Raw genomic sequence first — 25,903 nt, 5'->3', positions numbered from 1 at the left:
GAGGAAACTGAGATCTGAGTTCAGAGCAGCTAAGGGGACTGAAACATGCAGGACAGAGTATCAGACATGCAGGAGCTGGGCAGAGGAGGAGTCTGGAGCATCTTGAGCCTTTGACCAGTTCAAGTCACGTGTGTTCAGGGCATGACTCTGTAAAGCCGGGCAAAAAAGCACTACCATCTGTTGTGAGTGGAATGGAGACTTCAGAGCTACCCCAAGGCCATGAGACATTGGAGACCCACCTATCCAGAATGGAGCTCCCTTATTGAACACGCTGAGCCCTTAGGTGACACCCCAGTAAGGTCAGAACTACACATAAAAGCTAAACCACAGAGCTTCCAGCAGAAAGCAGCATAGTGCTCTCGTGATAAACAGAGATTATCTAGTACCCAGCAAATACTGACCATAAGTGGAAAAATGGGTAGCGTGGATCTCATCAAAACCTAAAATTTTCAGGGGCACATGCATGCCTCAATTGGTTAAGCATCTGACTCTTGATTTTGGCTCAGGTCATGATCTCACAGTTTATGCGATCAAGCCCTGAGTTGGGCTCTATTCTGTGAGATACTTAGGATTCTCTGTCTCCCTCTTCTTTGCCTCTCTCTCTCTCATTCTGTCTCTTTCCCTCTCTCTCAAAATAAACATAAAACACACACACACACACACACACACACACACACACACACACACACACAACCTAAAACATCTGCTTCTCAAAGGTGCCATTAACAGAATGAAAAAGGTGGCCAAAACCCAGAAAATACACAGGGTAGGTCTATTTGGCAAGAAGCTGTTCCCCAGAATCCATAAACATCCCCTACCACTCAGTAATAAAAGGACAGACAAGTCTTTTTTTAAGGGGGACAGATTGTGGAGGTACTGATTTCATAGTGAAGATCTATAAATGGCCAGGGCACACATAAAAATGCTCAACTTTTGTAGTCTCAGGAAAGTATGAGTTAACACCATGGAGATCTATCACTATCCACCCACTGCAGTGGGTCAAATTAAAAAGATTGACAGGGGGCACCTGGGTGGCTCAGTCGGTTGAGCGTCCGACTTTGGCTCAGGTCATGATCTCACAGTTTGTGAGTTCAAGCCCCGCATCGGTCTCTGTGCTGACAGCTCGGAGCCTGGAGCCTGCCTCGGATTCTGTGTGTCCTGTTCTCTCTGCCCCTCCCCCACTCACACTCTGTGTCTCTCTCAAAAATAAACATTAAAAAAAAAAAAAAAAAAAAAAAAGACTGACAAGGCTGAATGTTGTCAGGCTGTGGAGCAACCAGAACTCAGTCTGCTACTAAAACAACCACTTTGTAAATCAGCTTAACAGGTTCTCATGAAACTACACCTACCTAATTACCCAGAAATCCCACTCGTGGATGTTTACCTAAAAGAAATGAAAACATATATACCCTAAAACACTTATGGAAGAATGTCCATAGCAGCTTTGTTCCTAATGGCCAAAATTTAGAAATAACCCAAATAGCTGTCAGTGAGAGATTGAATAAACAAATCGAGGTATTTTCACAATGCAAAAACGAGCATGCTCTTGGTACTTAACAATATGGGCACACCTCAGAAGCATTATGCTGAGCAAAAGAAGCCAAACACCAACAGATGTATACCATAGGATATCATTTATATGAGGTTCTGGAATAGGCAAAAACTAATCTAGGGTTTAAAAGGTGGTTGCATCAATGGTTGTCCCAGTGGCGGTGAGGAGTAGTGGGGATTGACTGGGAAGGGGCACACGAGCACATTCTGGGGTGATGAAAATGTCCTGTGTCTTAAGGTATATGCAGTGGTTCACCTGCAGTTTGTTGAAACACAGCCAACTGTACACTTAAAATCTATGTATTACACTCTTCTGTAAACCATACTTCACCCTGACTACACATATGAATGATGGGGGTAGTTTGAGAAAATATTGATGGCAGGGTCCCCTCTCAGAAATTCCAGTTGAGATAGTCTGGGGAGAAGCCTGGGTATCAGGAATTTTCAAAACTCTTTGGGTGGTTCTAACGCACAGCCAAGGTTGAAAACTGCTGTGTTGAAACTTGCCAAATTCCGGCCTCAGGCGTGTGGACCAAATGGTGGGCTGAGAGCCAGTCCTATAGAGGCTTGCTGGCTGCAATTTTAGCAAGCAGAGAACGATTTAGGTTAGTAAAGTGGGTATGGATCTGTGTTACTGAAAAGGTCAGAATTGGTGTTGATTAATTATGTGTTGGTGTCACTAATGTACCTAAATAATACCAAGATCAAGCTACCATCTTCTCAAATGCTTTGTCAATTGTAATACAACAGTAAGGTATTAACATTGCTGTGGTCTTTGCTTATTGTTTACCACAGTATTGAGTATATACATGATACTTAATGAGTGAATTCCTTAATGAGGTCCAGATAGTTGTCTTTGTAATGTTTTCATTGCCAAATTGGACTTGTTGTGAACGCTTTCTGAAGTCCTTTCTGCTTGGTGTCTTTTCCTGCTTTGCTTGCAACATTTTTTTTTCATTCTTTTAAATATTGTTGCCTTTGCTACCACTGTCACTTTCTTGAATTCCAGAGATTAGGTTCAAAGTTTAAGATAAGGAGAAAATAGCTACAATCCACAAAATAGAATTTTCCTTTGTAAAAGCACCTACTTATTCTGCCCCCTGAGCTGTTTTTCTAGTAGGTGACGGGTTTTGGCAAATGAACGAGAAAGTTGATGTTTTCACACTCCTACTTGTGGCCAGCACTATGCAGGGGATTAAGGGTGTATGTAGTTTGTGACTCTACAACACTTTCTTTTCTGTGGACAGTTAATGTCCCTGACTTCACCGACACCCATATGTGACTCACTGTTAATCTGCCAAGACACTGTGGGGCCAGCAGGGGACAAATAGTAAATTACAGAGCTGTCCTAAAGCCCCTGAGGAGAACCCAGGCCACCAGGTAACTTCTTTGGACAAGGAATGAAGCTTCACTTCAGTACCACACTCTGCTACAGCTCAGCCCCTGTCCCTTTCCCTCTCAAACAAATATCTGCACACTCCTAAGTAGATTTTCTGATTGTAAGTTAGCAAGTACAGTTTTTGGTTTAGAGAGGTTTTTTAAAAATGCATATACCCCTAAGAAGATTAACACAGTCAGTCATACTAATCTTATATAAATTTATTAAATCAAATGTTTTCTGTTATAATATCCTATTTGGAGATGTTATGCACTAAGAAAATCAGCGGGGTGGGGGGCAATTTGGGAAGAAGTAGGGAGAAACAACTCAGCTAGACAGAGGGGACTTGGGCAGACACAGGGCATTTTGATAGAGGTTCCTGGCCTCAGATTATAGGAAAAAGTCAAAGGCACCATTTTCTTCAGTGTCCTCCTTGGCTCAGATGGACGTGCCTCCCTCCTTTGGAACTAGGATCCGTATGTCTCTACTTGCTGCTATATACATCCAGGCTCAGAGACCTGGGGATGACAGGATAAGATAGTCTAGGATGTAGAGGTGAAGAAGGTCAGGGCACGGGTAGCAAAAGGAACAAGCAGCATGATCGTGCACAGAGAAATTTCTGGTTGCAACTGACCACACTTACATGTTCGTAGCTATGGAGACACAGGCTCTGAGATACCACCTGTGTTTGCTTCAGACATCTGTATATCTGGGTTTTTCCCTAGAATGCCAGAGGGTTCAACATGAGCATCCCCATGCCTGGACACCCAGTGAACTTTTCCAGCGTCACCTTGGAGCAGGCCCGCAAAGACGTGGAGCACCTGGAGCAGCTCATCGAAAGCCATGATGTCGTGTTCCTGTTGATGGACACCAGAGAGAGCCGCTGGCTCCCTGCCGTCATTGCTGCGAGCAAAAGAAAGGTAGAGTGTGTGGATCCTGGGCTCTTGTTTCTGGTTGTGACTTAATGTACCATCACCCTGGAGGGAGAGGTGTCCTCTGTCTGCCTTCCTTCCAGAAGAGAGATGTGCTGTGTGTGACCCAGTGACATGGTGCCAAAGGGCTTCTGCTGCGTGCTGTCTTTGCCTCACGCACCACCGTCCAGTATAATAGTTATTCTTTACTATTTAATTTTCATAGGAACCTTTTGAGACACTGTATCTCAAAGGGATATTCTACTTACATTAAAACGTAAGCCACCTGGGTGGCTCACTTGATTGGGCATTCAACTTTGGCTCAGGTCATGATGATCTCCTGGCTCAAGAGTTTGAGCCCTTCGTCAGCTCAGAGCCTGGAGCCTGCTTCAGATTCTGTGTCTCCTTCTCTCTCTCTGCCCCTCCCCTGCTCATGCTTTGTCTCTCTCTCTCTCTCAAAAATAAATAAACATTTAAAAAAAATCTTTTTTTAAACATAAGCTTTGTCCAAGAGGACAAAGACGCTCTTATTTACTCTTTGGTCAGTGACACATTCAAGGGCCAACAGTAGTGAATGGTTAAATAAATCCTAGTACATAAATGTGATGGAATAATACGCAGCCATGCACAACGTGTTTTCAAAAACTTTAATAACATGGAACATACCACATTATGTTAAATAAGCAAGATATGATATTGTATATATTTAATATAAATTGTTTCTATAAACACATACACATTTGTATCTGTTTGGGCGAGGAGGTCAGGAGGGGAGGCAAGAAGGGAGAAAACAATGGGAAGAAATACCCCAAATTATTAGTAATAAGTGTTTGAGCCATGAGATTGTGATTTTTTTTTCTGTTACAGTTTTTCTTTATTTTCCAACTTTCTTTATAACCAGAAATTTCAGAGAATAAGTTATAAGTAAGAGAAGTTCTTCTAGTACAAATGAGAAAACAATCGTCCTTAAAAATCTGCATAGTGTGTGAATCATATCTCAGTGAAGCTGTTATAAAAAAAGAAAATCTATGTAGGCGTGTCAGATGATAGCATATGGTAGAAAGAATGAGGTTGAGAACTCTCTAGACTTGGTTTGATGCATTTACCTCTTACCAGCTAAGTGACCTTGGGCATATTAGTGAGCTGACTGCTCTGTCTGACTTTCAGGATCCTCATCTGTAATTGGAAATGTGTGCTGGGAGTTTTAAGTGAAACCAAATGAGATAATTATTGTTAATTACTGGTCAAGGGTTTTGTGTGTGTGTGTGCACTTAATAAATCCTCAATATTGGGTAGCTTTTACTAGTATTGGCTTCCAAGACTAATTATACTCATACACAATTAATTATAAAATAAATTCTGAAAGTTGACCAAGTATGAAATTAGTCACGGCTTAAAATACAAGTGTCTCTTAACTCTAGACTTTTATTCCTTGAAATCCACAGCTTGTCATCAATGCTGCCTTGGGGTTTGACACATTTGTTGTCATGAGACACGGCTTGAAGAAACCTAAGCAGCAAGGAGCTGGGGACTTGTGTCCTGGCCACCTTGTGGCACCTGCCGACCTCCTGGGCTCATCGCTTTTTGCCAACATACCCGGCTACAAACTTGGCTGCTATTTCTGCAATGATGTGGTGGCCCCAGGAGATGTAAGTGGATTTCTCTGTGCTTCCAAATATTTCCTACAACTGTCTTGTCCACTGGGGCAAAGAGGCCCGACTTTCTTTTATGACTATCTAAATACTGTCTTTTAACAAAGAGAAGAATTCTCCAATTTGGGGGGTGACATTATCCCACCATGAGCCTTGATTGGCGTCGTCAACTGTGCACAGCTGTTCCTTGCTCACTAATGTAAACGTAGTGACCAACCACTTTTGTAGAAAGCCCAGCAGGGAAACTGCAGGATAGACTGGTCCCTGGAAGCACTGTCTCCTTTGAAGAGAGCATTAAGTAAGGGGTCTGAAGACTTGGACACTGCCTCATGGGGTGATTCCAAATAAGGCTCTTACGCTTTCTTTGCTTCTGCAGAATCGGGCTGGGCCCCTTGTTAGATTTAGCAAGTGAAAATATATGGGCTTCCCAGTTAACTTGGAATCTCAGGTAAACAATATTTTAGTATAAATTTGTCCCATGCAATATTCAAGACCTGCTCATACTAAAAAAATATTTCTTGTTGATCTGAAGTTCAAATTTATCTGGGCATCTTGTGTTTTATCTGCCAACCCCAGTAAGGGAGGGAAGAATACTTTCCCTGACTACTCAGTGCAAGGTGGGTCAAAAGTGAAAGTACTCTGAACAGTAAGCAGTACACTGTTCAAATGTAAGATTCTACCTATAGTGTTAGTGCCTCCACACAAGGCACAGTCTGTAGGAATGGTCTCTTACCAGAACAGATCATCATTCACAGTGAAGCAAAGCATAGCTATCTCTCTACCCTCCTCTTCATTTTCCCCTTCTTTTAAAACTTGTTCCTGAATAACTCCTACCTCTTTTGGATGACTGGTTTTTATGGCCTCCCAGTATAAAGAAAAAAAGATAAATATTCTCCATGTGAAGAAGGCTGACTTTATGATCTTCATCAGTGGTATTATACAGCTGGTCCCATTATTTCCTCATTATCAACAAGTAGGATTATGGGTCGAGTAAAGTTGTTCATAAGGTGAAAATTTCAGACTCAAAATTATCCCTAACAACCTCTTAATTTGCCTAAAGGTGGAAGATCAGAATTTCTTTAGTTGCAACTAAAGACGATTTGTGTTTGAAGCCCTGTCATAGCAAAACTATTTGTATTTCAGCCCAGGGGTCACATTCAGGGGGACACAATGCCCACACTGTGAGAGGCACATAGGAACTGAGGACTGCAGGAAAGGCATGTTATTTATTGTCCTGCCTCACAGGAACTCTGAGGCATTGGCTCAGTTACAGTGGCAGGGCAGAATCATTTGTGCTATTCAAATGATTATTCCTCTCCATGTCTCTGTTCCTCAGCTATCAAGCACAGTAGGATTGAATTTGAATCAGTTAAAAGAGCATATGGTGCAACTCCATGTATGAGGCAGTTAGGCCCCTAATCTTTAATTTGTTCATAACTATTACTCCTTTTTAGCATATTACCTCAGTTACCTAAGTTATGTGTTTTGTTTTCTTGGTACTTACAAGAGATGATGTTATTTGAGGCTGAATGTTCTTTGCCCACAGTGAGTGAGTATCTGGTTATGTTGTATCTCTTTATCACGGACGAGTTTCATGCTTCAAACAGTGACAGTTGAGTGGACTAGAACTTTGAGCACACATCAATGATTCTTTCTCTGTAGTCAACCAGAGACCGGACCTTGGACCAGCAGTGCACTGTGAGTCGTCCAGGACTGGCCATGATTGCAGGAGCCTTGGCAGTGGAATTGATGGTTTCTGTTTTGCAGCATCCAGACGGGTGAGTTTACTGTTTAGACATGGTTATTTAAACAAAGAAAGCTTTCATGTCTCCCTTGGCCTTTTCTTGGCCTGACTCTTCTGAGCATTGTGTTGTTCTTTCTGTCCTCAAAAACACAAGACTGAAAAGCCTGGTCTGATTCATTGGCCTGGGGGGAACTTGTCATGTGATCTTTGGGGCTACGTCTCTGCATCCTTCTGGAATTGACCTCTCCTGGAATTATTTGGTAACTGATGATAAGGAAAAATAAACATTTTGGTGGGGGCCTTTGGGACCTTCATGCTTTTATTCTGTTAGTAGGTTTTAATCTTAACTGTGAACATTTTGTAAGACAATGCATGAATCCCATGTGATAGAAATTGCACTGGGCTCTATGTGACATCTTCAGTGATATGGCCAAATGGGACTTTATTTTGCTTATGCAGCAAGAAGCCTAGAGGCAGGCAGTCTGTAGCTGCTACACAGGCTTTGTTATGCCATCAGGGACTCAAGTTCCTTCTTATCATTCACTCAGCCACTCTTAGCTTTCTTCCTTATGCTTGTCACCTTGTGGTCACCAGATGACTGCTTCACCTCCAGTGTTGCTTCTGTGTTAAAGTTAACACATGTCAGCTTAGCTGAGGTTCCCCTCTTTTAAAGAGCTTTCCTGGAAGACTCACCCATTGATTCTAACCCCTGTATCACATGGCCACCCTTTGCTGCAGGGAAGACTGACAAATATGATTGTTTTGCTTGGGCATATTACCTCTCCAAAAAAAGTTGTGGTAAGATAGACATGGAGAAGGGTATTGGATAGGCAAACAGCAGTGTCTGCACACTCATTTTTTTAAATTATGCATATATTTTAAACCCCAGGAGAGATTATTATATAGTTGGTATTCATTATGTTTGGCTAACATTTTCCTTTTTTGTTACTTTTCATTTCCTTTTGCATCTTCGAGCTTCCAGCCAAGGCTATTACTTTTCTGATAGAAGAATGCCTTTTATTATTAACTTCAGGAATGCTATGAACAAGATATTTCAATTTTTGTCAGTCTGAGAATGTCTTTATCTTCATTCTTAGAAGATATTTGTGCTGAGTGTAGAATTCTAGATTGGTGGTAATTTTCTTTCAGCACATTGAGAGTAAAAAACTAGTGTTTCTGGCTGCTTTTATTGTTGTTGAGCAGTTTGGTGTTTATCTCACTGCTGCTCCTTTGATACAGTTTGTTTCTCTCCCTCTTTCCCTGCCCTGAGTTGCTTTTAAGGTTTTCTTATTGTCTCTGGTTTTCAGAAGTTGGACTATCATATACCTACTTCTGTATTTATTCTGGTTGTGTTTTCTAGTGCTTCTTGAATCCATGGCTTGATGCTTTTCATCTGTTGTGTAAAATTCTCAGCCATTACCTCTTTAAAATATGACTTCTGCCCCTTTCTGTCTTCTTTCCTTTTGAGTCTTTGATTACGTATCAGAATTAACCTATGCCCTTTTCTGTATTTTCCAGTACTTTGTCTTTCCTTGCTTTAGTCTGCCCATTTGCTTTTGGCTTCCAGTTTGCTAATTCCTATTTCTTCTGTATCTAATATGTGTCAAGCCATCCACTGAGTTGTTTTTTTTTTATTGTTTATTTATTTTTGAGAGAGACAGAGCATGAATGGGGGTATGGGGGGCAGAGAGAGAGGGAGACACAGAATTCAAAGCAGGCTGCAGGCTCTGAGCTTCAGCATGGAGCCTGACGCAGGGCTCGAACTCAACGAGCTATGAAATCATGACCTGAACTGAAGTCAGAAGCTCAGCTGACTGAGCCACCCAGGCAACCCTGAGTTTTAATTTAATTATTTTATGTTTCAGTTCTAAAATTTCCATTTGATCTTGTTTTATACATTTCCTGATCTCTACTGAAATTGTGACTTTGATCTTTTTCATTACTTGAAAACACTTAATTGTGTTTTTAAGTCCTTAATCAGATACCCCCATTATCTGGATCTCCTATAAGTCTGTTCCTCTTGTCTATTGGTTTTTGGGTTGTTTATTTGTTTTTTGGCTTTTGGTTATCTATTATCTCCTCCAATACCTGGTATTTTTCCTTTTCTTTTCTTTTTTTTTTTTTTTGTTTTTAAACAAAACCTTTGTATTATGGAAAACTCAAACATACATGAAAGAAAAAACATACAGAAAATAATAAATGCCATTATATATACATACCATCCAGCCTCAACAGTTACCGACATATGGCCAGGCATTATTTATCTATACAGCTATCCACATTTTTTCTCTTCCCACTGGCTTATTTTAAAGCAAATCCAAGACATAGCATTTATCTTTTTATAATACCTTATGATATAGTGTCCCTACTATTTTACATATAAAGACAAATTAAAAGTGATGCTTTCATATTACCTCATATCCAGTTAGTTTTTAATTTACCTCACTTTCTCGAATCTGCTTGTTGTTGTTGTTGTTGTTGTTGTTGTTGTTGTTGTTGTTTTGCTTGGTTATTTTTGAATGACTACTGGACATTTTTTATGAAAAATTACAGAGATGATGTGATTTACATTTCCTTCTGGCAAACTGCTAGGCAAAGTGGATTAGCAGTACTAGAACTAGAATTAGGGCTTCTCTATTTCTGATTCATTCCCTAGGATGTAGCCCACCTTGTTCCCAGCCCAAAGCCTGGCATATTTTCCATAATTTCTCCTTATTGTCAGACCCCAAACTCTAGTTTTTCCTTCCAGTCCATTTGTCTGTCCATATAACTCTTCAGCCTCTGATCCTATAGCTACTGCTTTTGGAGGTTGGCAATCACTCTATGGCAGAAAGCTCCCCTTTGCAAATGCCTTGTTAACCTCATGGGCTTCTCTCCTCTCACAGGTCTTGGCTCTGCTATTCTTTGTATAAAGATAGAAAACTTGGCACAATTGTGATCTGCTCCAGGCAAGAAGACCTTGCTTTATGACCTACAAACAGTAGATTCATCTTGTAATAAATAGAAGTGAGACAAAATTAGATTAATTAAAAAAATAGAATCAGTAACTGTTTTAAGGTTTATTTTTGAGAGAGAGAGAGACAGAGACAGAGCACAAGTGGGGGAGAGTTGGGGGGGGGGGACACAGAATCTGAAGTGGGTTCCAGGCTCTGTGTCAGCACAGAGTCTGACATGGGGCTTGAACAATAAACCATGAGATCATGACCTGAGCCGAAGTCAGACCCTTAACCGACTGAGCCACCCAGGTGCCCCAAATCAGTAATTTTAAGAAAGAAAGAAGGAAGGAGGGAAAAGACGAGAAAGGGATGGGGGAAAGGAAAGGAAACAAAAAAGAAAATAAATGATTAAACACTTGAAGATTCTCTCCATAACTGTCTAAGGCTCTGCTGCCATGTGTAGGCTAATGAAGGCTGACTGAAGCCAAAAGGACGTTTACACCTGCCTATCTGACAAATACACTGTAATTTGTTTTATTTGTCAGGTACTCATATAGTGCTTGCTTTGTTCTAGGCACTGTTCCGGTCACTTTGCAGGAGTAACTCATTTAATCCTTATAGCAAACCTATTAGGAAAGAACTATTATCTGACCTGTTTTTGATGGGAAAATTGAGGCACAGGGAGGCTAAATTGTTGAAACTTACATAGCTGGTAAGTGGTAAAACGGGCCTTTCACTCAGCCAGTTTGGCTCCAAACTCTGTTTTTAATCACGCTGCTATACTGTTTGTAACACAGGCAGGAGAGAATTGAATTTTCAAAAGATTTGTTTTTCCAATTCTCAGAAATTAACTTGAATATTCTATTGATTTCATGACTCAAGGGTGTTTTTTTTTTTTTCTATGCAAAATCAAAAAGACGACCTGTGTACAGTGTTGGCGGCATACATAGCTAGTCTGGGTGCAACAGAGTTAAGCGAAAATAAACAGCTTTTTTTTACTTCCTCTCATCTCCGTCATCCCCCTGGGCTACCCTTGCCTTCTCAGTGTCGTTGCGCCTCCTGACAGGGCATATCTGGGACCAAATCTTGGAGAGACGATTCCACGATTCCTTGATGCGACCCCTCTCTCTCCGGCGTTCACCCTGGTTGTAGGACAAAACCAGGTCCTGTGTCGCGTGTCTTCTGTATCGTAAGGAAACATCTCACTGTTGTTCGGGAAGGAGTGCATTCATTCTCCTTCCCAAATAATCCCTCACTGTTCTGCCTCACAGTAGCATTCATATCACCTCAGTTAATTAAGGTGGGAAAGTTTTCCATTTCAAAATTTCAGTACAGGAAGGTGCCACGGTTTTTGACAAGACTCTCTCTCAGAGTCAGGGAGTTGACCTTAATCGACTTCTCATATGCCAAGCATCGCACTTGGCAGTTTTTCCAACTTATTCCTGATTTAGTCCTCATAACTGTCTTGTTCCTATTTTATAGTTAATGCAGTTTATGGACCCAGAGCACAGAGAAGTTAAGCAGCTTGTCTGGGGTCACAAGCTCTGGCCTTTCTGACTCCAAAAATTCATGCTGCTTTTTTTTTTCTTCTTCTCCCCTCTTCTTCCTCCTTCCCTCCAGCAGAAGTTAGGTTTTCATTAGCTCTCCCCCTGGCCAAATCGTCCTCACAGGTGTCAAACATAAACTTTCGTTAAATGAGTGGCTCTAATTGTTTTTCTTTTCTCAGGGGCTACGCCATTGCCAGCAGCAGTGATGACCGCATGAATGAACCGCCAACCTCTCTCGGCCTTGTGCCTCACCAGGTTAGTGATCTGGAAATGAAGGCATAATTCTGGACCCGGTGTCAGCACTCAGAGGGAATGCATTTGGGGTCACTTGACCACACCATCAGCTCAGCCCGCCACTTTTCCACACTTCTTATCCTCTAGCTGCCCTTGAGTTTCAGTGGGTGCACTTTAAGACCACCTACAAGGTATCCCATTCTGTAGGATGGCCGTGAGGAGAATTTATGAACAAGCAGCAGCATCCAGCCTTTGATGCATTTAGCATGTTGACCAAAGGTCTCATAATGGAGAAGCAAGAACAGACTTCGGAACTGGCCAGACGGCAGTTTAAATCCCAGCCCTACAGTTATTAAGACGGCCTTCCTTGGCCAAATCCCTAAACTTGTCTGAGCCCCAGTTTTCCCGTGTATAAAATGGAGACAGTCATACTGACCTCACGTGGTAGTTGCAGAGACCAGAGATGGTCTGCAGAGGGCTCATCAGTGGCGCTGGCATGTCACAGGCCCTCAGTGAAGGGTGCTTACTATTTTTGTTGCTGTCATTTGTTAATATTATTGACTCCCTAGCTACATAAAAAGCCTTCTGGGTATGCATGGGAAAACCATTAGAGGTGTCAAAAAATCGGGTTTCTTTTCAGAAAAAGAATCTGAAGTATCATGAAAGAAGATCCGTCGCATAGAGAGGGAAAGAGAAAAAAAAGTAGTGGAACGAAAACTCAAATTCACGTTGCCTCGCCAGTAGTTTTGTTACTGTGTTTTTTGGAGGAATGAAGACGTATTCCAATCTCACTTTTTGGAAGTCATTTCTCTAGGCACCATATGTGTATTTCAGTGTGTAAGAGGAAGGCTGACCCCTGTGAAGGGGTGATGGCACCCCACAGTCCTGTCTTGGGGTGTGAGGACAGGCTCAGAGCTGAGGGTGAGAGCAGCCCACTGAGCCCACAGTTGTCTCCGCCTGCCTCCCCACCACCTGCCTCCTGTCCTCTAGGACAGCCCTGTCATTTTCCATTTGAGGATTTGAATCAGAAGAGAGGACATTATTTGCCCAAAGCCACAGACACAGGCAGTGGATGAACCAAAACCCACACCTAAACTTGCACTCCTACTGGTGTCCTTTGTGAGGTTTTGTGAGTGAAACTTCCCTGGCCTGCCCGATGGGAGCGTTCCCTTCAGGTCACTCCTCCAGCCCTCCTGCACTAAGACATCCATCAGACATCTTGTGTTAGGTCACTGACCCTCCCCGAGCTTCAGTTTCCATATCAGTAAAAGCAAGTGCTTTACCTCGTGTCCAGGATTATGTCTGTTATGAGGCTTTGTAAACCATAAAGCAGTGCAAATGCAGCTTTTCCAGTCTGCCTCACACAAGGTGCCATTTATTTGACATGAATGTGTTAATCTTTCTAGAGAGACATTTCGGGTAGGACCCAAAAGACGCTGTAGTAACCCTCCATCAGAAGGAAGCCGCCCTCCAGAGCCGACCCCTGTATTTATGCTCTCGAATCTCCTTCGAATCCCCACCCACTTCCCCTCTTCACACGTCTCCAGTCCCTTTCTTCTGACCTTGAGAGGTGCCCTCATCTCCTTTGTAGATCTCATACTGAGAAGGGCCTTAATTAAATTTTCAGTCATGCCCCTGCACTTCTTTCCTTCTTTAAGTCCTTTATGTTAAATCACGGTGGTTGTAGTTTTCTCAGTGCTGAGGCCAGAGGGCAAAACAGTCCCTTTATTGAAGGGGTCCAGCGTCAAAATGCATGTGCCCATGTTTTTAAAGTACTATGGCAACTAATCCCTCTCAGTGTCATTTACCCCCATTGAGCCTCACAATTGTTTGTCATTCACCGACTCTTCTAGTTCTTTCTCCTCGTTTTCAAATGTCTGAAGGATTATTTTGGTTGTTGGCCATCTCTTCATTTGGTCTTTTCAAAGGCTGAAGAATAACCCAGCCATATATGGAAAAAGCCCAGTGCTTGTGGGTGATTAGTTGCTTACATTATTTCATGTTTCAAGCCTTTATTTTTAGCTACTATCTAAAAAAGACAGTGGAGAAAGAACTTTAAAATTAATCAGGGTTGTGTGGTTCCTATTTATAGGCTTTAAATTTCTTCTTTTTTTTTTAAGTGGAGTAAGTCCATTTATGCAACTGTGTTTTGATTAGGAGAACATCGTTTCCACAAAAACACTGGGCTGTGTTGCAATGCCCTGCTGCAGACTCAGCACTTCCCTCCTCCTTTTCCTGGCTCTTCAGATTTCCTCTTGGATAGGAACTTAGTAAACCCCTTTTGTGTGCTTTGCATACAAAGAACAACCCGTGAGTTCCCTGGGCTCCTTTTTTTGTTCCCCAAAGGAGAGTGTGTGCTAATTGGCCCCTGTGGAAGGAGCTGTAGTAGAAAAGTGATAGCCCTTGGACAGGAATCACAAGGGCCCCCCACCAGCAGCTCATTGTGTAATCTGGAGAAAGTTGCTTAACTTAGCCTGTGGGCTCTGTGTCTCTGCTCTCCATGTCAGACTGGGGAGGCATGAGGATTACTTAGTTGATCTGCCCGTGGGACCACAGGCAGAATTTGGCCCAGCCAGAGATTGGCCAAGTGCAGGAAAAGGCTTGATTAGGCTCTGACATGGAGTGGTAGTCAGCCTGGGGGGGGGGAGAAAAAAAAAACAAAAACCTCTGATTGATTTTGAAAACCATGAGAAAACCATTTGAAGGTAAGAAAATAGGCTTACGGGTTTATTCTTTTTTAAAAGTGTCTGGCCCAGTGTACATGGACGGGATTCTGCAAGCAGCCAGCAATAAGTGTAGCACTCTTTCTCTCTGTAAAGACAATGATTTTGGCAATTTAAATCATCATTTTATTGATGTATAAAATGCATCAACTCATACAAATCATTAAGTATACAGCTTGGATTATCACAAAGTAAGCACCATTTATGTACCCAGCACAAAGATCAAAATAAAATGTTATCAAGCATCCCCAAAGCCCCCTTTGTGCTTCTTCCAATTATTATTGCATCCTTCTTACACACAGGCAAGCATCTCTTGACTCTTAACACCATGGGACACCTTTGTCTAATTTTGGACTTTCTGTAAAAGAAATAATATAGTATAGTGTCCTCTTTGGAGCCTGGCTTCTTTCGTAGAGAAAACTTTTTCATTGCAGATCTTAGCATAGTATTATTCCTTTTGCTTCCCATCAAGTGGGATCTTAAAAACAAACAAACAAAAAAAAGTTGTCTTTTCCTGGCTCCTGGGTGGTAGCTGAGTTATTAAAAAGTTAAAAAAAAGGTATAGGCCACTCCTGATGTCTCCGGGAAGTGACGGAAACTGGCAGCCTGTGGAGCTGCTGATCATTTGACTGGACCTCTGTCAGAAAATGAAAAACAAGGTGGCAGCCCAGTAGTCGTCCAAACACCACAGTCATTAATATAGCAGTCAGCTCTTATCCCACTTGTGGACCAGGCAGTTCACATTTTTTGTCTTTGGGTGAATGTACTCTTGGCTCTCAAGTACTGATGAATAAAGACCGTGAATATGTATGCCCTTCCTAGGGGTTTGGACTTGCCAACCCCATGGTTCTCTTGGGCTCTTGAATTCTTTCTTTTAATTACTTTCAGAAAAGCAGAACAAAGCCCAAACTAGGGCAGGACCCTGGGAGAGACCTGGCCTGGGAAATCTCGAAGACAAGTGTGATAGAGAGCTGGGGTCCCTAGCTATGCCTTGGGCTGCTAGTTATTTGGCCTGTCTGCACAGGCTGTGCCCCCACAAATCCTCAGGCCTTTAGCTTTTAATAAGCTCCCTTTGCTCGGAAATGCTTATTGCAGTGCGCCTCTGGGGATATGGATGGACTGACTGCTGAAGAAAGAGATTAAGAAGATAAGCAATAAAAGCCCATTTCCTGAGAGGTAGCCCAAGAAAGGGAGTCTCCTTCCCCCGCTGTTTCTATACCCATCCGATTGATGATAATGGGAATGGCAGGAAAAAGGGACAGTCTAAATGTCTGGTGTTTCTCTATATCAGATGTTGTGGTTTGTGACCTATCCATCCTCCCAGACCCCCTTCCATTCAGCTCTCCCATCAGCAGATGATTTCCAAACAGTGTGCCAGGCACCATGATGTTCACAAAAGTTCAGTAACTGGCACAAGGTCACCCAGTGTTTATCCCCTTTTGCTTTTGGAGTCCTCTAAGGTTGTGGATATACCCTACACTATTTGGATGTGGTAGGACCTGGTTCCAGCTGGAGGCCCCTGAATAGAAAGAGGGATCTGGTACAAAGTCTGACAATATCCGTGCTTTCTGTGTGGGGCCCTAGAAGAAGAGACGGGGATTGGCCTTACTTGGTGCATGACGGAGGGGATGAAGTACACCTGGTGCCAGAGCTCAGATGTGCCTTAGCATCTCTTGTCCCAGAGGACTGGGGCATAAGTTTACGAGTTCAAGGATGTTATTTGTGCCCTATGAGTTTTGCTCACCTGATGAAGCCGTCCTGTTTGAGAGGTCCCACATGGGAGGCAGCCCAAAGGCTTTATGATCATATAGGTCCGATTAGAATCCTGGGTTTGCGTCTTAATTTCATTTCCATCCATCCATTCTTTAGCTCCTATTACAAAAGGATTTGAGGCAGCTCTCATCACTTGTTACTATGTGGCCTTGGACAGGTTACCAATCCTCTCTGAATTTCATATTTTATACCAGTAAAATGGGGATAATCATGGGGCACCTGGGTGGCTCAGTTGGTTGAGCGTCCCACTCCTGATTTCAGCTCAGGTCATGATCTCACAGTTCATGAGTTTGAGCCCCGTGTTGGGCTCTATGCTGACAGTGTAGAACCTGCTTGGGATTCTCTCTCCCCTCTCTCTCTGCCCTTCCCTTGCTCTCTCTGTCTCTCTGTCTCTCTCTCTCTCTCTCTCTCTCAAAATAAATAAACTTAAAAACATGATTGTCACTTCAATGTTTTTAAAAAAATGGGGATAATTATATAATATACTCCTGGAATTAACGTACAGATTACATCACATTTATCAAGCACAGTTCCGGGCACATCAGGGACACTTGTAAATGTTGGTTTTATCTTTCTCTTTCGCTTTTAATTGGTAAAATGGGAGCTTCTGTGCTCTGCTAAAAAGGAAGTTACAAAGAATCTTCATAAAACTCTGGAAGCAATGAGTGTGTTGGGAAGGGTTGCAAAGACTGGCCAGCTCCATTCTGCAGGATTTTTCTAAGAATGATGCTGGCTCGTTTCCAGCTCAGTTCTTCTGTCCCTCGGTGACTCCAGTTTGATAAGGAGAGGTGAATCTTTGGGAGTCGCCGACACCATTGTCTGAAATGAAGATGACTGTGCTGTGCCTGGGGTTTTGCAATTGCTCAACTCCCCATTTTGACATTTATTTTGATTAAGACTCTTTTCAGCATCCAAGAGTGAACTCTTGGAGTTTGGAGTTCATTTTTATTTATTCAAACTCCAAGCTCTAGAAGTACTGCCAGGCTTGCCGGAAACTGGTGTGAAGTCAAGGCAGCAGGTTCCGTTGTGGCTGTGCTGTGCCTCCTCAGAGTGGCTATTTGTCTGTGGGCGTTTTGTCCCTGCTCCCCATCGAGGCAAGGTGGGCTTGGAGCTCAGGCTGATTTCACTCAGTTTTGGCATACACACTGCCAGTGGTAGCCCAGAATAGAAGGGGCCCCTTTCTTCTCCTGATCTACTGACTTTGTAGCCAACTGGGCATAAACGACTGAAGATAATTTCATTTACCCAGGCCCTGATAGCCCCTATCTAGGTATTGTGTTTTTGGGTTTTGTAGGGCTGTTTGTTTGTTTGTTTTAATTCCTATGGCCTTCTTTTTCCTTCTTCCCCCTTTTTTTTTTTTTTTTTTTTTTTTTTTTTTTAACCTCCCCCATGCTCTGCAGCTGTCTTCCCCAAGCTTTGGAGCCAGAAGGAACAGAACTCTGAATCCTGGCTTTGCCATTTAGTGGTTGTGGAACCTTGGGCAAGTGATGCTACTTCCCCGAGAAAGTTGTGAGGGTACATTGAGATAAGTGTGCAAAAACACCCAAGAGCACAGGGCACAGGGATGGTATTCCCTCTCTTCCTGTTTTCCATGTTATTCCAGGACATGCCTTCCCGCACAGCTTGCAAGGCGGAGAGGGAGCAGCTGTTTTCATGGAAGAGAGAAAGGAGAGGGGTTAAGCACTGTAGGGGAGGGACAGGAGAGGCAGAGAAGATGGGTGAGAAAGATGCTTGGTGAGTTTGAGGCCTTGCAGGGCCATGGGCGTGCCAGTAACAGAGCTAGGAAAGCACAGTAAATAAGGTTGAGGGGAAGCAGTCAGGATCCGCTGGACCATTTGAAAGGCCTGGACCCTCACCCCAAAAGCAGTGGAAAGTCATGAGCTGGATATACCATGGTAAGATTTGGCTGCTGCCTGGAGAATGGACTGGAGGAGATCTAAGTGGGTCTGAGTATAGACTAGCCATATATATATATATACATATATATATATATGTATATATATATATACACTACATATATGTATATGTGTATATATATACATGTGTATATATATATATATATATATACACACACACATGCATACATACACTGTATATATATTAGCTGGCCTTTATGTGGAAGACCGCCTAATCCAGAGGTTCCCATGTCCAGCTGTGCCTCAGAGTCACCTTGGAAGCCATTTCAGAATTACATTTCCCGGCCCTCTTCCAGATCCACTGAGTGACAGTCTCCAGAGACGTTAGGCATTTGAGAACCACAGCTTCAGTCTATTAAAAATAAATGGCTTCTCGGTGTCATCCTATGGGACAAAACACAATTCTCGTCAAGTTAACACAGACCAAATCCTGCTCTTTGAACATGCCTTTGAGTTTTGTGCTCCCATCAACATGAGTTCGGTTTCCAGAAGGACCCTTGACACCTTGTCCCTAGCACACACCTCCAGCCTAAGCATGTGTTCTGCCTGTGCGCCTGTGGAGCTAATTAGGCATGCACAGGTGTGCCTAATGATTTGGGCTGCGATCACCCACCGTGCTGCTGGGACCGCCCAGGAGGGAAGCCAAAGAGAGTTTAAAGGCCCTGCTCTGAGGCTTTTGCATATCTCCTGCCGGGTTTTTACTCCTGCTGATGAGGGGAGCCTGTCCTGCTCACTAGGCACTGTCAGCCAAATGCAAACACCACCAAGTGCCTCACTAGGATTTGACCTGGGGGATTTCACCTCAGGCTGCTTTCACCCTTGTTGGGGCCTGTGGGCCATGAGAACTAAGGGAGCCAAGAAGCCACAGTGGATTGTGTTTCTTCTAGGTTCTGTCATTCCCAGGTGGGCCTTTAAAGATTCAGGGGGTAGCAATGATACCTCTTAGAGCTGGTTTGTGTGTGATTTTTTTTTTTTTTCCTAGAAGGCAATGCAGAAAACTGAAGCTGGAGATTATTTTGAGGATGGGAGACTGGGGGGCAATACGGACTTATAATTTTCCTTTGTGCCTTTCTGAACTGTTCTGAAAATGTTAAGATTATAAACAGTTCTTTTTTTAATTTACCCTTTTGAGGTATAATTTTTTTTTTAATGCTTATTATTTTTGAGAGAGACAGACTGTGTGAGTGGGGGAGGGGCAGAGAGAGAGACACACACACACATACATACATACATATATACATACATACATACATACATAATCCTAAGCAGGCTCCAGGCTCTGAGCTGTCAGCACAGAGCCCAACTCGGGGCTAAAACTCATGAGTTGTGAGATCATGACCTGAGCCGAAGTCGGACGCCCAACGAACTGAGCCACCTAGGCGCCCCTTCAGGTATAATTTATGTATGCTCATTTAAGTGTGCATTTTAATGAATTTTGAGTGCATACACTCCACTCGTATATAACCACTACCACTCCAAGTGAGATACAGAACATTCCCAATCACCCCCAGAATTTGCTTTGCGCCTTTACTTGGTTAATATCCCCACCCTCAGTCCTAGGCATCCACAGATCCATTACCATATGGGCCATTTAAATTTTTTCCTTATTCTTTTCTGTGTTGAGAGGAAAAAAACAATATAAACTTAAAAAATAAAATGTGCAGGGAAGCAGGCAAGGTTTGGCCCCTCTAAGGAATTGCTCTTAGTAGCCTGAAAGCTAGGTGGAGAGGCCTATGTGTGCTTGTAAAATTAGCACTTTCCCCCTCTCAGTATTCAGAGGAGGTGATTTAAAAGGAAGTTAAATATTTAAATATTTTGTTTAAATACGAAAATGGGAGTAAATATCCTGTTGGAGTATGGGTTATTTTTTGTTGTTGTTTGCTCTTCTGTTTTCTGTCATGGGCTCATTGTTTTTATTTATAGGTAGAGTTAAATCTTTAAAAATAGTTCTTTAATGCCTGCCCCACCCCCATAAGGAAAGATTGACAGCAAATACTAATAATAGACTAAGAGGTGACAGTAAACTGTGTGCAGTCCCCAAAGTTAGAGAACTTACCTTGAGCAGTGTCGGGAGGCCTTACTTATTAGTTCCCATGTGGATGGGGAAATGACTTTAATATCATTTTATAAAGCCTTTTCATTTGAACATTATTTGGGACGTGGGCAAAATGAGGTGTGGTGGTGCTATCTTTAGAAAACATGGAAAGAATGAGAGGTTTGCTAAATGCTTCCATCTGTTTTCTGACATCTAACAGGAGATGTTGAGTGTTTAGAGCAAACCACAGGAAGGTGTGAAAGCCTTGTTTCACCGAAAGCCCCTGTTTCATATGCTTGCCTGATGAGAATCACCTGGGGGCTCTTGTTAAGCATACTGATCCTCAGGCCTTACCCCAGGCCTTTTGAATCAAGTTCCAGGGGATTCTTATTGGGCAAATTCAGAAAAATGCTGAATGAGCATAATGCTTCCTATACATTCTAAGTAGGCACACTTCTAAGTAGGAAGGTGATGGTGAGTTTTTCTCCGCCTAAGCAAAGGACAAATCCTTATAAACTTCTTGGATTGTGAATTGAGGACTGGCCTCTTAAATAGGTGTGAAAATATTTATAAGGATTTTGCCTAGGGTACCTGGATTTTAGATTTCTCTGCGATTTCTGTGCATGTCTAAGGAAGGGGCTAAAATTTTAAGTAGCAACCTCTGCTCTTTAAATTTTACACATTTCTGGTAAGCTTGAGGGAATGCAGAGCATATTGTGGAAGCTCAGTGCATTTTTAAATACTGGGGATTTAAAGCATTGTTGATGGGGAAGGGCTTCAAATTGCCTGGAAAATGTAAATGGTGCTAAGTTGGAGTTTTTCTTGTGGTCTGTCTGGGACTTGTTTTCTGTGTATAGTTCAGATATGAATAATTTGATAGGCTTTGGGATTTTTGTGTTTTTGTCATTCATTTCATAATAATATGCAGTCTCTGTTATAAGCATATCACTGCGCCATGGGCAAATGTATATAGTTCAACCTGTGTCTTGCCCTCTAAAAGCAAGAGAAATAAAAAAATATTTTTAAGTAATAGTAGCACACAAGCTGATTCTAAAACTCAGAGAAAGACAAATGACCCAGAATAGCCAAAATAATCTTGAATAAGAAGAACAAAATTAGAAGGCTCGCACTTCCCCAATTTTAAAACTGATGACAAAGCTATTATAATCAAGACAGTGTTGTACTATCATAAGGATAGATTTATAGACCAACAGAATAGAATTGAGAGTCCAGAAATGAACCTTTACACGTATGGTCATTTGATGACCATTCAACTGGGGAAGAAGAGTCTTGTCAATGAAATGCCGGGACAACTGGATTTGTACATGCAGAGGAATGAATTTGGACCCTTAATGTACAAAAGTTAACTCTAAATGATCATAGACATAAATATAACAGCTAAAACTGTAAAACTGGAAGAAAACTTAATAATCCTCATGACCTTGGGTCAGACAATGGCCTCTTGTATATGACACCATAAGACAAAGCAGCCAAAGAAAAAATAAATAGGACTTCATGAAAATAAAAAGTCTTGTGCTTCACAGGACACCATCAAGAAAGTGAAAAGACGACCCACAGAAGGGGAGAAAATATTTGCAAATCTTATGTGAAAAGAAACTTCTATCCAGAATATATTAAAAAAAAAAAAAAACTCTTAAAATTCAACAATAAAAAAATCCAGTTTAAAATTTGGCTAAGAATTTGAATGGTCTTTTCTCCAAAGAAGCTATATACATGGTCAAGAAGCACATGGAAAAATGTTCAACATTATTAGTCCTTACAGAAATGCAGACCAAACCTCAATGAGCTGCCACTTCAGACTCACTGGGATGGCTGTACTCAAAGAGACCGTATGAAGTGTTGACCCTGAAGTCAGAAATGTAATATGGTACAGTCACTTGGGAAGAGTTTGGCAGTTCCTTAAAATGTTAAACATATAGTTACCATGTGATTCATTAATTCCTAAAATAATTGGAGTTAATGTATCTGCCCAATTTTGTAGATACCCAAAAGAAATGTTCAACTGATGAGTGGATAGACAAAATATGGTGTATCTATTTAACAGAATACTGTTTGGCAATAAATAGGAATGACGTACAGATACTTGATGTAAAATGCATGAGAACATGCTAAGAACAAGAAGCCAGTCTTGGATGATCCCTTTCTAGGAAATAAGCAAAATAGACAAATCAGTAGAAATAGAAAGTAGATTAGTGGTTTCCTGGGGAAAGTGAAGAATGGGCACTAATTGTTTATAGGTTCAGGGTTTCTTTTTGGGGTGATGGAAATGTTCTGAAATTAGATATTGGTGATAATTATTCCATGAATATACTAAAAGCCTCTGAATTGTATACTTTAAAAAGATAAATTTTATGGTACATGAATTATATCCCACTAACATGCTGTTTTTTGTTTTTGTTTTTTTAATAACTAATGGAAGGTATTTAGTGGTAAATATCAAAAGGAAGGATTCCAGATGATGGAACATTGTCTCTATGCTTGGTGTAGGTAGATTGAGGATTTATGAAAGAGGTGTGTTTGCATTGAGTGGCTTTTAAGGAAGATGAAGACTTGGCTATGTAGCTGTTTCCAAAAGGAAGAGTTCTGAGTCACAGAATTCAGCCTAAGATGAGGTCAGGAACTCAGGAATGTCTTTGGAAGTTCAGCTTGGTAGTTATACGGGGCCAGTGAGAAGTTTCAATTTAAGACTTAACTGGAAAGGCAGGATGGTCCCAGATGAGTGGGGTGGGGGTGGAATCTTGAATGCCAGCATAAGGAATTTTCTGCTGTAGAAAATTAATAAAAAGTGACACATCTTGGAGCTGTGTATTGGAAAAATTAATCAATGGCAGAATGTTGCATTAAATGGAAGGGAGAGATGGGGCGCCTGGGTGGCGCAGTCTGTTAAGCGTCCGACTTCAGCCAGGTCACGATCTCGCGGTCCGTGAGTTCGAGCCCCGCGTCGGGCTCTGGGCTGATGGCTCAGAGCCTGGAGCCTGTTTCCGATTCTGTGTCTCCCTCTCTCTCTGCTCCTCCCCCATTCATGCTCTGTCTCTCTCTGTCCCAAAAATAAATAAACGTTGAAAAAAAAAATTAAAAAAAAAAATGGAAGGGAGAGAGCTCACCTGTGGAGATAACCATTAGGAGTCTGATGCAATTGGTTTGAGAAGGTTTTCCTTTTTAAAATTACCTGAAACTAATTGATTGAGCCCTGGGCCTTCTGATACCAACTTGGTGAATTTGAAAGGCCTCATACACAGATGTTATTTTTACTTCATTTCCTGAGAAAATGAATCACAGTTTCCTAGTAAAGAGCTGTCTGGGGTGCTAAACAATAGTGTGTGGGCCCATGCTTGGCCAGTCCATTCATTTTGGTTTCTTTTTCTTCTGTTACTCACCACCTGTGTTTTTTGTTTTTATTTTTTCCTTTCCTGCCTTCCTTCCTGCTTGGTCTACTGTCTCTCTTACCTTCAAAGCTTTCACCTTCCATCTGCAATCATGAGACAGTTTAGCAGAGAAAATTGCCAAAATTTCTTTGTACAACGTAAAACTAGATATTAGTTGTAGGAGAAAAAAGAATGAAGAAAATCTTTTCATGAAGCGCATATGGAGGCAGTAATATAGGCTGTATAAGTGAATACTTTAATGGAAAATATGCAAAATATGATAACATTTTTCCTTAAGTGAATTTAATATAAAAGGAATTGAGGTGTGAGAAGGCTCACTATGGGAATTCTTTTAAGCCTGTAACTTGCTGATCTCATAGGATCTCAGCATTCCCATTTATGACCTACTTCAAAAGTCTTTTCTAGAAGTTTCATGTCTCCTGTTTTGGTATCCTGAATAGCAAACTTAAGACCCCAATTGTGCCTCCAGTCCTGTATGGTGAAATGGTCACCCACATTCCTGAGACTGAAAGAACTAGAAGATTGTCACAGGTTCACAATGAGGCCATCTAACTAATCTCAGCTGTCTAATTTATCATTTCTACCAAATGGTCTTTTGATCTTGGATTGCATCATTAAGGGTATTTGAAAGATTGCCATCGCCATTTCGATTTTCCAGTATGAACATGAAATTAGACAGGTGCAGTGTGGGCATGAAGGTGGAGTTATCACATTGCAGCAGGAAGCCTGTTTGTTTAAAGAGTGTGTCAGGTTTTGTTTATTTTTCTTTTGGGGTGAGTGTGGGTAGGGTGGCTAAAGGCAGGAAAGGTGAGGCTTGGTCCTTTTGCTCTTTTCAGGTGACACTGTTGATTTGTGTTGAGACCTAATATCGAAAATAAACCTGTGATACCCTGAGAGAAAGGGAGGGAGGGGGTGAAGTAGGAGAGTAGGGGGCAGGAGGGAGGGTCAGGGCCACGTTTGGAGTCAAGACTCCTGCTTTTGAATCTTAGCTCTGCCACTTTCTGTTTTCCTGAGCCAAGTTGCTTCACCTTTCTGAGCCTGAGTTTTATCAACATAAAATGGGGGCAGTTGGGAAGATGAAATAAATTAACTCATGAGAGGATTCATGTTGTCTGTCTTATTATAAATGCTGAGTCCTGTGGACACTTCAGAGTTTACCATTCATGTTTTTTGTGATAATATGTTAATGATATACACAACAGTTTAAAACTCTCCTTTTGGTGTAAGTATAGTTCTAGAGAGGTATAATGTTCTCAATAAATGACTTAAATCATAGTTTGTGGAACCTGGTTACTTATAGTGGATATCCTTTAAAATGGCAGCCAGCTGTAGTCTAGAAGTTTATGCTCAAGGTGGCACTGTTTCCCCATAAATTTGGTGATTTTTTTTTTTTTTTTTTAAATCCCTGTCTGTTTCAAGTCAAGCAAATAACTGGATATATATTTAACACCTTCTCTGCCTCGGATAGTCCCCAGGCCTTCTCACCTGTGACACCCCACCCACTATCATACCCTAGATACTCAAGTTTACCAATATTCACTATAACTTGCATGTGAGAGGTGAGCCATCATTAAACTAGTTGATCTGTTAAATTTTTTAAGACATTTCTTACAACAATACTTTACAGTTTGCTGCTTTCATTTTGTATTTTGGTGTTTTTAGGTCTCACATACATGAAAAGGTTGTAGGCCCCGGCTCCTAATGTAATAGAGGACATGATACAGTTCTTCCTCAAACTGATTGTGGTACAGGGGAAAATCTCTATGCCGAACTTTATTTTTGCTAGTAATCTGTATCAGGACCACCATATTGTTTGCCACTTCTTGTCAGAAACTACAAATACGTTTCACAGGTATGGGCGTTCTGAGCTTGATGTGAATTGTTTTGTTTTGTTTTTAGATCCGGGGATTTCTGTCACGATTTGATAATGTCCTTCCTGTCAGCCTGGCATTTGACAAATGTACAGCTTGTTCTTCCAAAGTAAGTCACTCTGCATTTGAGGGACTTGGTTTTAAAACTGAGCCCATCACTGTACCAGCCAGAGGCACTGAAACCAACTGAGAACTTTTCGGCAGGGAGGGGTGGGGTCTAAAAAA

The 25,903-nt window shown here is 41.7% G+C and overlaps 1 protein-coding gene across 4 annotated transcripts in view; it reads left to right on the top strand.

The window, feature by feature from the left end:
- ATG7 (autophagy related 7) overlaps positions 1–25,903 on the top strand; it is a 247,595-nt gene that overhangs the window by 55,506 nt on the left and 166,186 nt on the right. For all 4 annotated transcript variants that reach the window (XM_040491951.1, XM_040491952.1, XM_040491953.1 and 1 more), the window contains 5 exons: positions 3,655–3,849; positions 5,286–5,489; positions 7,155–7,270; positions 11,899–11,974; positions 25,707–25,787. In XM_040491951.1, the coding sequence (XP_040347885.1) occupies positions 3,655–3,849; positions 5,286–5,489; positions 7,155–7,270; positions 11,899–11,974; positions 25,707–25,787 (672 nt within the window). The remainder of the gene's footprint in view (positions 1–3,654; positions 3,850–5,285; positions 5,490–7,154; positions 7,271–11,898; positions 11,975–25,706; positions 25,788–25,903) is intronic.

Source organism: Herpailurus yagouaroundi, unplaced genomic scaffold (assembly GCF_014898765.1).
Source record: "Herpailurus yagouaroundi ecotype Mexico unplaced genomic scaffold, PumYag 183, whole genome shotgun sequence".
NCBI classification, from domain to species: domain Eukaryota; kingdom Metazoa; phylum Chordata; class Mammalia; order Carnivora; family Felidae; genus Herpailurus; species Herpailurus yagouaroundi.
Note: the sequence above shows the minus strand (reverse complement) of the source record. Positions and strands in the feature narration are given on the sequence as shown.